The sequence below is a fragment of the Panthera pardus genome, unplaced genomic scaffold, assembly GCF_024362965.1.
Source record: "Panthera pardus isolate Hobbes unplaced genomic scaffold, ASM2436296v1 HiC_scaffold_3, whole genome shotgun sequence".
Lineage (NCBI taxonomy): Eukaryota > Metazoa > Chordata > Mammalia > Carnivora > Felidae > Panthera > Panthera pardus.
In genome coordinates this window covers 27,120,563-27,134,533 of record NW_026526876.1, presented here as the reverse complement: position 1 = coordinate 27,134,533, position 13,971 = coordinate 27,120,563, and the positions used below count along the sequence as shown (strand labels likewise).

Sequence of the window (13,971 nt, the reverse complement as noted above, 5' to 3'; positions counted from 1 at the left end):
AGAACAAATATCTGTGGATATTTGTGAATGGACAAACAAAATCAGCCATACATGCACAATGCAACATTCCTCAGGAATAAGAAGAAACAAACAACTGATACACAAGATGGATGGATCTCAAAAGCACTATGGTAAGTGAAAGCGGTCTGGGCCAGAAGACTACATACTGTAGGATTCCACTGACATAAAATTCTAGAAAAGGCAAAACCCTAGTGACTGAAAGTAAAGTGGTTGTTGTCAAGGACTGGGGATAGGAGGAGACTGGCTGTGAAGGGGCATAAGGAAACTTTCTGGGAAAAATAACCTTTGTGCAATTTATGTAGTTAAATCCTACCTAACATTTTAGGTACTATTAGATTCATTATCATCAAGACTTATTTTATTTATTGTTTTGCTTTGTTTTAATGTTTATTTATTTTGAGAAAGAGAGAGTGCAAGCAAGGGAGGGGCAGAGAGAAAGGGAGAGAGAATCCCAAGCAGGCTCCACACTGTCAGTACAGAGCCTGACTGGGGGCTCAATCCCACCAACTGGGAGATCACGTCCTGAGCCAAATCAAGAGTCCAACCGACCAACCCTTGAGTTGAGTCCAACTCAACCAAATGAGCCATCCAGGAGCCCCAAGATTCATTTTAAAACGAGTTTTATGTCAGTTGTCAATTTTTAGTAAGAAATCAAACTGTTAAACTTAAGATACACATCAATACTTCTTAGTGTATCAAATGTGGTTTTTAAAAAAGTAGGCCAGGACTGCCTGGGTGGCTCAGTCGGTTAAACATCCAACTTTTGGTATCAACTGAAATCTTGGTCTCAGAGTTGTGAGTTCCAGCCCTGCACCCAGCCTGGAACCTCCTTAAAAAAAAAAAAAAGAGCAGTTCAAGCCTTCAGAAGCTATTCTAAAACAAACATAAAATTCTTCTTTTTGTTCAATTAATTATACATTAGTGGAAAAGTTCAAAAGAAATGTTTTAAATGTAAAGATTTTACTGTAAAAAATGCCAAGTACTCATACCCAGAAAACTAGCATTCAGTGAAATACTAACAGGATTAGCTTGCAACAAAATTGCTCTAATCAAGCAAAATACCTATTGCTGTGTTCCTAAATATAATAACTAAAATTAGAAAATACAGTGAAAATGTCACAAATATAAATTAGCTGGAATTACATTCAAACATAGAAAATACCTGAACTGTCCTGAGCAATACAGACAAAAGCTTAAATAAATGTAAAATAATAGCGTCCTCCTAGGAAGGAAATTAAGTACACTTAAATGCCTCTTTTTCCCTCCAAAGCAAGGCAATTCTGATTACAACACCAAGGAAATTTTTTCTTAAACCTGACAAGTTTAATATTCATGTGGAAGAGCAAATAAGTAAAAATAGCAAAAAAAAAAAAAAAAAAAAAAAATCCATCACAATGAGTGTATTAAACTAAATTATAAAGCTATAATAATGAAAAGAGTATGGCAGTGAACAAGAGATAACCTGACTCTATTATAACTAATTTAACATAACTAAAAAGATAGCACATCACTGTGAAGAGGAAGAATTAGTTAATAAATAATGATGAGATGACTAAACAGAAACTGGGGGCGGGGGTGGGGAGAAGGAATATCTTCCTAAACCATTTTTTAGAAACACTAAAATAAAATGTACTTAAATACTTACTAAACTTAACGGAAAAGGCCTTCCAAATAATAGAATAAGAAAAACAAAAGAAAAGTTGAACAGATTTGACTCCTAACTAAAACAACAAATTTGTGCATGTCCAAAAATGGCCAGAATTAAAAGTCAAATAACAGACTGGGGAAAATGTTTGTAGCAAATATAACAACAAATTAACATCTTTTTAATTCTCAGGCAAATCATTAAGAAAAATACGAAGGCCCTAACAGACAAGTAGGAAAAGGCCAAACAAGTCAACAAAAATAAATATAATAAACAGGAAAATATTCAACTTCACAAGTTAATGTTTAAATACTGTATTCCATGAAATTAGCAAAAAATTTTAAAAACAAGAGCCAATGCTTGCAACAGTACTATAAAAATGTATGTTTATTTATTCATTGCTTCCCTAAACAGGCACAATTCTTACAGGAAGCAGCATGAGGAAAAATTTATCAAGAACTTAACAAAAGATTCACACTCTTTAACGCAAAGCACTCTTTCTATGGAAATATCCTAGAAAAATAATCCTTAAAAAAAAGTTATCTACACCAAGATGTTTAGGGCAATAATCTGTAATAAAAATTTAGAAACAAAAATTAGAACAAGAAAAAAAGAAGAACCAGTTTTGTAGCATCCTCTTAACTGGTTATCCTAAAAGCAGTCTTCAGAGTTCCCATCATCCCATTGCCTCAAGATTGATGTTTCTAAAGTGTATCATTTTGAGATAGAGAGAGATAGTGCAAGTGGGGGAGGGGGCAGAGAGAGAAGGACAGAGAGCATCCCAAGCAGGCTCTGCACTGTCAGCACGAGCCCAATACAGGGCTCGAACTCACAAACCATGAGATCATGACCTGAGCCACCCAAGCACCACCCAAGAATAATGTTTCTAAACATCAAAGATATGAAAGCTTACAATCCTTCCTCCTAAAAAAAAAAAAAAAAAAAAAAATTGGCAAAATATAACAAGTTCCTAAATGGGTTGGTCCCTGTCTATAGCCTCAACTCTTGCCACTCATACCTAGTGCATTAGCCACAAAGAACACATATAGAATGACAGAGAAATACTTCTACGCCTCCAGTGTTCATTCAATAAAATGCCAAAAACCCTCAATCCAAGCCGAAACAAAGACTCTGGCTTCCCAGAGCTGACAGCATAGAAACAACAAATGCCCTTCAGTGAGCTGGGTCTGACACTAGAGGAAGAGCCTCTTAGTCACAGAGGAAAGGCCAATTCAGGTCAAGGAAAGTTCTAGGGAGAAGGGTAAGCTTTGAGTTGAACCTTAAAAGATGAGCCAGAATCTCAAGGGCAAGGGTAATTCCAAATAAATGGAATGTATATTTTATTTTTCCACACAAAATCTTAGACGTTTGTAACAGGCTCTCTAGACAGACAACTTGGGATTCTGACATGTACTTAACCTCTCCAAGTTTTTTCCTACCTCTTGGAGCTACCTCTCGGAGAATTAAAAGTGATAAAAGATATAAACTTGGTACAATGTCTGGCACTTAATAAGCATTTAATATATGTCAGTCATACAGAAACACACAATGCTGATTACAACAGTGTATTTCAAGGGTCTAGCCTTCTTAGAACAGAGAAAGTAACAGTAAACAAAAAACGAGACCAAAAAGAGAAAAAGTAGTAAGAATGGGGTTAAACAACATACTGCCATGTAGCCAGGGTCAAACAGTTCTCTGTATACACCATGATGATAGCCTCATACTACACATTACAATACCATAATTTATATTCATAATGATACCAAATCATAAATAAAACATTAAGTTCTGTTAAATATGGTCTACATGAAAAAAGTAGGACATATTACAACTTTTGAAAACCTTCAAAATTTTCAAAAGACATCAAAAATGGCGACAATAGAAATCTTGTGTGCCTAAAGTGTGGCCCTTCATTTACCTTGAAAATTGAGTTACATGCTAAATGATAAATAAGCTAAATAAAAGACATGCTAGTATATACTATGATAGTTACAGTTCCACCAACAGGAAAAAAGTAGAATCCATGATTAAAACACCCTTTACTCACCAATGCAAACCAAACTACACGAGGCACCTACACAGGTTCAACTGCATGTCTGAGTGTTAGACTAGAAGAGGTAACTTAAGAGAAAAGTCAGGAGCTTAAGCTACCTCAGAAACCAAGAAAATAAAATGGGGACACTCAAATTACAAGCACCCTTAATTAGAAACCCATGAGACACAATTCAAGTTGTAATTTTTAAGGCCTTGAATCAATAAAATATACAATAAAACAATACTAAGATACCAGCATATCTAAACTGAGACTTTTAATGTTGATTTTCCTCAAGCTACACACAGGGTTAACCTCATTACTTCCAAGGGTTTTATAAATTAATAACATGAGGAACTGCATATAAAAACATTTAAATTACAAAAAGGTTTGCAATATACGTTCTGGAGAAGTAAGTCAGTTATTTCTCCATATCTAAGACACTGAAATATTAGAAATTATACTAAACTGCTTTTTTGAGTCTTTGGTTCTCAAAAACATCAATGATATAAAAAAAATTGCCCCAAATTTTTTATAGTAACTAAATACAAATAATATTTTCTATCCAAAGCATTGTAAGAAAAGCCTGTATCAGATATTCATAAGTATCATGTACACAAATTTTACATTTTCTAACCAATTTTCTATAGAAATAGTTGAAATTGGTAGCTTTACCATACAGCCCATTTTAATGATTAAGTGTTAATGTGTCATAAGAACCGAAGTAACTTGATGAACCAAATCAGATTTTAACACCAATGGCCTGAGGAATCTCAAATGTGGGATTCAATTAACCCTACCTTCTTAGCACCAAAAATACCAAACAGTTCACTAGGTGATTGTGGGCTAAGGACTAATACAGGGGAAAGTATAATATCTGTCATGGGCAGAGATCTCGTGATTCAAATATTTCTTCTTCAGTTTGTGTGTGTGTGTGTGTGTGTGTGTGTGTGTGTGTGTGAGTGAGAGAGAGAGAGAGAGAGAGAGAGTGAGGGAGAGAAAGAGAGAATGTGTATGCGTGCGTGTGCATGCACGTCATCAGGCAAAAATTGTTTACACCTTTCAGGAAAGAGACAGCTCTATGTTAAAGATATAATTGAGTAAGTACAGTTCATAAAGCACCTTGGAATCAAAGGCACTCTATAAATTTAAAATACTAGTATGGTACTGTCTTAAAGCAAAGAACAATAATTTTAAAGCATCTTACAGCCCAAGTGTATTATAAACCAAATAAAAATCCACTCTGGGATGTGACTTTTTTATTTTTTTTAGTGATCTTCCTCTATTAGGGAACCCGGATCTAAACAAACTATTAAACACTTAGTCTAAAGGTATGCCAAACATTTCTTAAGGTCTTAACAAAGAATCAACCTTTTTTTTTTTTTTTTTTTTAAACAAAACGAGGCCTAGGTTAAATATTTTATTTGGCTTCTCAAGATGGACTGAAAAGTTGGGCACCAGCTCCAGACCAATTCCTGGACGCACATCAAACACAGCCCTGTCATTTATCCAGTCAGTCAAAACAATCTTTTCCATCTAACCCTTTAATGTTTATGTCCTAAAAAGCTGCTAATTGAATCCAGCTCTTGAAATCTATTTGTTAAAATCTATACCATCTAATTTGTAAATGGACTAAAATGAAAAAAATAGAAGTTAACTTTCCTGGCAAAACAGAAGAGAATCCACCAAATGTAACCAAAAAGTAGAGGGCAATGTTTTTATTATTTGAACAGTTTTTTCTTGAAATATGACAGAGACAAATTCCCAATGGTTTTAAAAAATTGAGAGTACCTCCAACTGTTTTTACAATCAAGGGGACACAGTGTATTTAATATTCCTCAGAAAAATCTAAAAATACAAAATCACTCTACAAATTTAGTCCAATGTGTCCTCTCCCCCGCAAAAAAGAAGTGTCATCTTTTCTCCTGAGTGAACTCACGAATTCTTATAATGTAGCATAGGCTGTAAGGAAACCACAGATAAACACTTTAAGATCTACTGAGTCACAGTAAAAATCTCAAACTCATTTTAAAAAATTAAAATACCTGTTTTCTCCCTCATTTTCTCATTATGCATATAGCCTGCAAAGAAGTAAATGGCCAACAGCCTATTTCCGATGCTTTCTGCAAACCTGGAATCACAGGTTCTTCCCATGATCACTGACACAGCACTGGGTCTACAGAGGAACAGCTGTAGATAAACTCTAAAGCAACAAAGATCCCTAATAAAGGTTTCATAAGAAAACAAGGAAACTGAATGGGGGAAATGGAGGGGGGCGGGGAATCCCCAATCCAGGTTTTCCATTAAGAACCACTCACTGAAGGGGCGCCTGGGTGGCACAGCTGGTTAACTGTCTGTCTTCGGCTCCGGCTCAGGCCATGATCTCACGGTTTGTGAGTTCGAGCCCTGCGTCGGGGTCTGTACTGACAGCTCAGAGCCTGGAGTCTGCTTCAGATTCTGTGTCTCCCTCTCTCTGCCCACCCTCTGTCTCTGTCTCTCAAATATAAACGTTAAAAAAAAATTTTTTTAAAGAGCAACTCAGTTAATGATTCTTTGCAATTTTCCCTAGGAAAAGTAACACTGTCATAAAAGTAATATATTTTTTAAGTTGCAGCCAATTTACAGTCAGGCTAAATTCTCAAAAACCAAGTTCACTGCAAGTTTTTATCTGTAAAGTTCAGCCAGTGGACTGGGATGTGACACACAAGCATTCAATTACAAAATTAGTCCATATAAATCTCTACGTCCACTGTAGGCAAACATAATTACAGTTTATTCTTACACACACACACACACACACACACACACCCAGACCTTTAAGAAAAACCATCTTTCTCACCACACATTCGAACATCGACGTGGATAACTTAGTGAATGGTAAAACCAGGATAATTACACTGATTTCAATTCCACTTTTCAAATCAAAAATAATTTTGTCCTTAAAATGGGGGGACACGACCATGTAAGAATACCGAAAACGGCACTGTGTAAGCAAAGTGTACCTGTAATGTCAAAGATTTAATGCACTTGGAATCATAAGCACTTTGTAAGAGAGAAGCCTCCTACCTAGCAACCCCTCCAGACATTCTTTTCCATTTAGAAAAGGGAAGGGGAGGAGGTGGGGAGGGAGAAAACTTCGCTTGCAAGTCTGTATGAGCACATACTTAGAAATGTCCACCAAAAAAAAAAAAAAAAAAAAAAAAAAAAGTGTGTTTTCAAAGCAGGTCTGGAGTTAGAAGTGAGACACAAGTTCTGCGGCCTACAAGGAACAACCCCAAACATGCTACCCTACAATCAAACACTTCCAAAACACAGAGTGTACAATGAGCCGGAGTCATCCGATCAGGCGGACACACCGGAAAATCATCCACCTCGGTCTCCACCCGTCCCCGAGTCGTGCGTTTCAGGTGTGCGGCACCAGCTGCTGTGGCTGGCGGCAGAGAATGAAGGTTTTGCACGCGGGCATAAGTGGGCGAACAAGTTAACAAGCAGGGGAACACACACACACACACACACACACCCTCCCGTTAAGCGCTCCATCTTTAAGGAGTGTTTACTGCGCGCAGTCAGCGACCGGATTCAATAATCCCCGCCACAGGAGCTCCTCATCCCCCCCGACGACCCCACCTGGGCAGCAACCCAGGGGTTGCTCCCCGAGGCCCGGGAGAGAGTCGTGCTCCTCGGCCAAGGCTTTCCGACCTCCACTCCGCCTGCGATTCCAACCGGAGCAGCCCTCCCTCAACAAAAGACCCCCGAGACACCGTCGGTTTTTTAAAGAATTTCCCCACAAGGGCGAGTGGTTTTGCCATTACTCCCCCTGAACTAGGCCTTCCCACGTCCCCGACCCCCAACTCACCATTGATCACGACCCTGGCCCTTCCCAAGGCCACAGGCACCCCCCCGCCGGTTCGCCCACCCCACGGCTGCCCCGGCCCGGCTCCCGCCGCCCCCCTCACCTGTCAGGCGCAGCTTGACGGGCCCGTTCCTCCGGCCCCCAGGGTTAGACATGTCCCCGGCGGCGGGGGCGGCGGCGGCGGCGGCGGGGCTGCGGCCGCGGCGCGGGGCCCGGGGCCGGCGGGCGGGGCGGGGGCGACGGCGAGGCGCGGCGGAGTCACCACAGCGGCCGGGGCTGGGGCCCGAGCAGCCGGCGCCGCGGCCGCCACGGCCGGAGGGTCCCGGATGTGCCGAGCGTCGTCGCCATGAGCCGCGGAGGGAGCGGGACGCCGAGCTCCCCCCTCCTCCCACTTCTCCTTCCTCGGCCCGGGCCGCACAACAAAGCGGCAGCCGCGGCCGGCCGCGCCGCCTCCGCCCGCGCCCCCGCCGCCCGCACGCAGCCGCCTCCGCCTTTCCCTCGGCTCGGCGAGGCCCAGGAGCCGACGGCGCTGCTCGGCCGAGGCGGGCGGTGCTCGGCGGCGCCGGAGCAAGACTCGGGGCTCGGCCGCTTCCTCCTCCACCCGCCCTCTTGTCTGAGGGAGCCGGGTCCTGGGGCCGCCGCCGCCACTCGTCGGCTCCGAGGGGCGGGGAGGAGACGGGAGGCGGGGCCGGAGGGGCGGGGCCTGGGCGGGCGCGCGCAGGGTGCCCGGGGCGCGGGGGCGCGGAGCCCGGGCGGGCCTGGGCTCTGGCGGTGGGGGGCGGTGCTCGGTGCAGCCGAGGGTCCCACACAGAACTTGGGGGAGAGAGAGGGCAAAAGAACAAAGTGGCGGCGCGGAGCTCTGTGGCACCGGGAGGGGCTTAGTGTCCTGCCCACTTAAGGCAGAGCTTTTGTCCGTGCACCGCAGATTGCATTTATTAGACGCCTACTGCGTGCAGGACGCTCAGAGAGACTGAGGCGAGCAGGGTTGGAACCGAGTCCGCTGCCCTCGGGAATTTAGCGTCGCTGGGGTGAGGAAAAAGACACTGTTCTCGTACCGAGGGCTAATGCAAATCTCCTGGGATGTTTTGCTCCTGGTACGGTAGTTGCCACCTCCATCCAGGACTCACCTGGTGAACGGGATCAGGTTACCTGCTTGCTCGGGCTCTTTTTCCAGCTGTAGTGCAAGGATAGGAGATTGATAATAATGCTTGAAAGGAGTATCAACATGATAAACCTTGGAGAGCAATGTATGAAAAGCTTTTCATACAGTACTGTATTTCGTTATCTCAGGAGGAAAAATAGAAAATGAAATGAGTGTACCTTACCCTTTGACCCTGTAATTGCACTCTTGGGAATTTATTCTTGATATATAATAATACAGAAGATGTTCTTTGCAAAGTTCAGTTAAGAACAAAAGGGGAATGAATGAGCAGCCTCCTGATGAATGATATTACATCATCCGCATCGATTTTTATGCAGCCGTTTAAATGGTAATTATGAAAATCATATAATAGCTTGAAATGAACAGTTTACAAATAAAGTTTAAAAGCAGAACAAAAGGTTGTATGCATGCAAAAGTATCTAGGACAATGAAAACTAAGGATAACTGGGGGAGACGGGAGATTTTTATACGCGCTTTGTTAGTTTTGCTTAAGGTTGTTATTAATGCAATTTTAAAATTTAGTAAAGTCTGGGGCGCCTGGGTGGCTCAGTCGGTTAAGCGGCCGACTTCGGCTCAGGTCATGATCTCGCGGTCCGTGAGTTCGAGCCCCGCATCAGGCTCTGTGCTGACAGCTCAGAGCCTGGAGCCTGTTTCAGATTCTGTGTCTCCCTCTCGCTGACCCTCCCCTGTTCATGCTCTGTCTCTCTCTGTCTCAAAAATAAATTTAAAAAACGTTAAAAAAATTTAAAATTTAGTAAAGTCTAATATATTTTAATGCTCAGTGTCAGGTCATTACTTTTTTTTTAATGTTTTATTTATTTTTAAGACAGAGAGAGACAGAGCATGAGTGGGGATGGGGCAGAGAGAGAGACACACACAGAATCTGAAGCAGGCTCCAGGCTCTGACCTGTCAGCACAGAGCCCGACGTGGGGCTCGAGCTCAGGAACTGTGAGATCACGACCTGAGCCGAAGTCAGACGCTCAACGGCGGAGCCACCCAGGCGCCCCAGGTCGTTACTTTCAATTTATTAGTAATGTCTCTTCATTCTCCAGATGAAGTACCTCCAAGAGCATCACATCAGTCTGGCTACAGCCCTACAATTAAAGTATCCAAAAAATTATATAAAGTTCTACAAGTTAGACTAGAAATTCAAAGGAGGTGAGATACCACTTCATACCTGTCAGAATGGCTAACATGAACAACTCAGGCAACAACAGAGGTTGGCGAGGATGTGGAGAAAGAGGATCTCTTTTGCACTGCTGGTGGGAATGCAAGCTGGTGCAGCCACTCTGGAAAACAGTATGGAGGTTCCTCAAAAATTGAAAATGGAACAACCCTAGACCCAGCAATTACACTACTAGGTATTTATCCAAGGGGTACAAGTATGCTGTTTCAAAGGGACATGCATCCCAATGTTTGTAGCAGCACTATCAACAGTAGCCAAAGTATGGAAAGAGCCCAATGTCCATCGACAGATGGATGGATAAAGAAGATGTGTGATATATATAAAATGGAATATTACCCGGCAATCAAAAAGAAAGAAATCTTGCCATTTGCAACTATGTGGATGGAACTAGAGGGCATTATGCTAAGCAAAATTAGAGAAACACAAATATATGAGTTCACTCATATGAGGACTTTAAGATACAAAACAGATGAACATTAAGAGACTCTTAAATACAGAGAACAAACAGAGGGTCGCTGGAGGAGTTTTGGGAGGGGGGATGGACTAAATGGGTAAGGGGCATTAAGGAATCTACTCCTGAAAATATTGTACTATATGCTAAGTAACTTGGATGTAAATTAAAAAATAAATAAATGATTAAAAAATAAAATAAATTCAAAGGAGGGTACTAGAAATTCATTCAAATTCAAATACTAAGTGCCTACTATGTGCAAAGCAGTGAACAAGTTCGAGAAATGCTTCTTTGCACTACAGAAGCTCTGAAGTTACACTAATGAATCTGAACAATGGCTGCTATCACAATTTGAAAGACTGGATGGACAATGGCAATAAAATTAGCAAACTGACAGATAAATACACATTTGCCTTACTCTTATGGCACACGCTACGTTCCCAACCACCCACTAACATCATTTGTAGCTTTGTATTATTAAGCAATAATTAGGATTTCAGAAAATGGTGGGGGAGCTGGGGAAGCTACCTTTTGTGAAGTTTATTTATTTATTTTTAACACTTATTTATTTTTGAGACAGAGAGAGACAGAGCATGAACGGGGGAGGGGCAGAGAGAGAGGGAGACACAGAATCGGAAGCAGGCTCCAGGCTCTGAGCCATCAGCCCAGAGCCTGACGCGGGGCTCGAACTCACAGACCGCAAGATCGTGACCTGAGCCGAAGTCGGATGCTCAACCGACTGAGCCACCCAGGCGCCCCAGCCTTTTGTGAAGTTTAAAGCAGTAAGTTCAGATACGTAAGTAACAGTGCAGAAAAGTGTATACGTGCTTAATACGCAGAGGAGGACTCTGTTTAGGCTTGCCTGTGTATAAGTTTAAATCTCATCGTGTAAAACAAAAGAGTCAGATGAGAATAACACTATAAAACCGTACTGTTCAGCTAAACTTTCATTAGATTAAATTTCAGCATTCAGCATTAGGAGCATGCTTTGCTTCCTCATGGCAACACTTTTAGATAATAAGTTTGAGAAAAAAGGGAGGAAAAATAATTCTTAGGGAATTCACCCTTTTCTTTCTTCCTAAAATAGAAATCCACTTCCGACATAAGTTGTACCTAGACATGTCTGTAATGGGAGTGAGGATTGCAGAAAATCTTTTCAGAGCGATCTTACTCCCTTAGGACTTCTAATTTGCTCTTGGTAGAATTGTGCACCTTTTATCAAATCATTATTCTAGGCATCTGTCTCAAGTTTACTAACTCCACCTATTTCCTACTAATAAAATAAGTCTTTTTTTCCATAAATGCCACTTACTAGAAACTTGCAGTGAAAATACTATAACAACAACTCATTAAATAGCATTTTGGCGCAAAAATTTTAAGCTCTTTTATTTACATATTTTAATCACTTAAAGTTGCACTCTTTATGATGGAATCCTAGACCAGAGGTGAAAATCTACACACGGTCATAAGAATATTTAAAACCTTTTGTTTGAAACATGTTTCTGTTTTCCAAGGCTAATGTTAAATTTGATGTGACTTTGCAAGAAAATGCTTACCATCTGTAGTCGGTATTTTTCTTCTGCTCCCGCCATTAATATATTTTTTACATAGAAGAGTTGTCTCCAGTAATAAAAAATCTGTCTGAGGTAAGGTTATGTTAATAATGGTACCCCTGTGAAAGCCATTTTTTTGAAGCTATTTTTGTAGCGTAAATTTTTAATTTAATACAGTTTATGCACCATGGAAAAAGCAAACGTCAAGCACTCAGCAGTTTCTACCACTGCTTAAAATTCAACTTTTTTTAATGGTTAAAATACCATGAATTTAATTTAATCTAATGTAGTATCTAGTTCTCGCTTTAACTAACGAAGCAGCTAAGCAGAACTCCCATGTACTTATAGCTGTTAACCTGACTCTCCCTCTCCTATCCCCACTCTTTTCCTCTCTGCCTTTGCCTGTCCTGGGTACTGAGAATTGGGTTTACTAAAAACCCTCGTGGGCAGTCCTGTCTTGACATGGTTTAGAATTAGGTTACGTTCCAAGCTGTTCTTTATGACCCCTTCCCTGATCCCCTCCCAGTAGACCTGGTTCCCAGTGATGGAAACTGAGGTCACATCTGGGACCTGTGTTTCTCCAGGTCTGGATTCCCCCCAGGCCACTGACTTTGCTCTTGCCCTTGATGGTAGTCCCTACCCACATCCCTTCCTGAAGGAATCTGCCCTCACCTACTGTTCCAACATAGTGTTCTATGCTCATCCCCAGAGATGCTAATTCAACGAATTAGGGTGGGGCCCATGAATTTGCATTTCTAATGCTGCTGGTGGGGAGAACCCACTTTGAGAACCACTGCCTGATATCATGAATGAGGCTGGGTGGCCCTCTTTATACTAGGTGAGCTTGGCTTCCTGGCTATGAGATGACTGATCAAGAGGCCAGTCCGATTTTATCGCCTTGGAACTTGAAATGGGGACAGTGGGAGACTTAGTGGTGTGGAGCTGGGTTGACAGGTTGTAGGGCTGGCACCTGAGAAAGACATTTTAAGGTTCAAGTAGATGAAGACATGAGGAAATCAGTGAGTAGAAAGAGACTAACAAAGCAGACAAACTAAAATGGGGATGAGGTTTCATAATCCCAAAGAGGGAGACAAAGAGAGTGATTATTTGACCAGAATTCCCTCTGGACTCCTGGTCCACGAGTGACTTCTTACAATTCATTTCCAAGGAATCTCACCATGCAGAACAACCATCCCACCCCTACTTAAGCAGGTTTAAATGGGTCTCTGTCCCTTGCATTCACTCTGTCTTCACTTGGAACACTTTTTCCTCTTCAGGCCTGTCCTGCGCATTTCTCCAAACACCCTTGATTGTCTGCCTTGCTCCCGCCAATGTTCTTCCCCAGAAATGAGTCTCACCTACAACCCAGCCTGTGGCTTGGGATCCTACCACTCGGCGGTAGTGCTTTTAGAATCTACAGCACTCTGATACATATGGCTATCACGCTCCTGAAATACGGCTAGTGATGTGCTGCAGGCATAAAATGCCCACTGGGTTTGGAAGACTTAGTCTGGGGAAAAAAGAAGGCAAGATGTCTTAATATTTTTATATCCATGGCATTGAAAATAATATTTTGGATATATTGGGCAAAACAAAATATAGTATTAATTTGCCTATGTCTTCTTGCTTTTTATTTATTTTTTAAGATTTATTCATTTATTTTGAGAGAGAGAGAGAGAGACAGAGAGAAAAAGAGAGCACCAGCAGGGAAGGGGCAGAGAGAGAATCCCAAGCAGGCTCCGTGCTGTCAGTGCAGAGCCTGGAACTGGGCTCAAACTCATGAACCACGAGATCATGACCTGAGCCGAAGTCAAGAGTCGGACACTCAACCGACTGAGCCACCCAGGGACCTGGTCTTTTTACTTTTTAAACCATGACTAGTGGAAAATCTGAAACCACCAATGTGACTCTTTGTACTTCTACTTTGTACAATGTACTTTGTACAATGTACTTCTACTTTGTACAATGTGACTCTTTGTACTTCTACTGACCAGTGGTTAATCTAGAGGGTGATGACGATCCCACTCATCTACCTCCAGAATGTTCACCACCATCTGGACTCCCCAC

General features: G+C 41.8%; 1 protein-coding gene across 2 annotated transcripts in view; it reads right to left on the bottom strand.

Moving 5' to 3' along the window:
* Positions 1 to 8,230, bottom strand: part of SMURF2 (SMAD specific E3 ubiquitin protein ligase 2) — a 116,341-nt gene extending 108,111 nt beyond the window's left edge. For both annotated transcript variants that reach the window (XM_019466513.2, XM_019466515.2), the window contains exon 1: positions 7,655 to 8,230. In XM_019466513.2, the coding sequence (XP_019322058.1) occupies positions 7,655 to 7,706 (52 nt within the window). In that variant the 5' untranslated portion in view covers positions 7,707 to 8,230. The remainder of the gene's footprint in view (positions 1 to 7,654) is intronic.
* Positions 8,231 to 13,971: the final 5,741 nt, after the last annotated feature.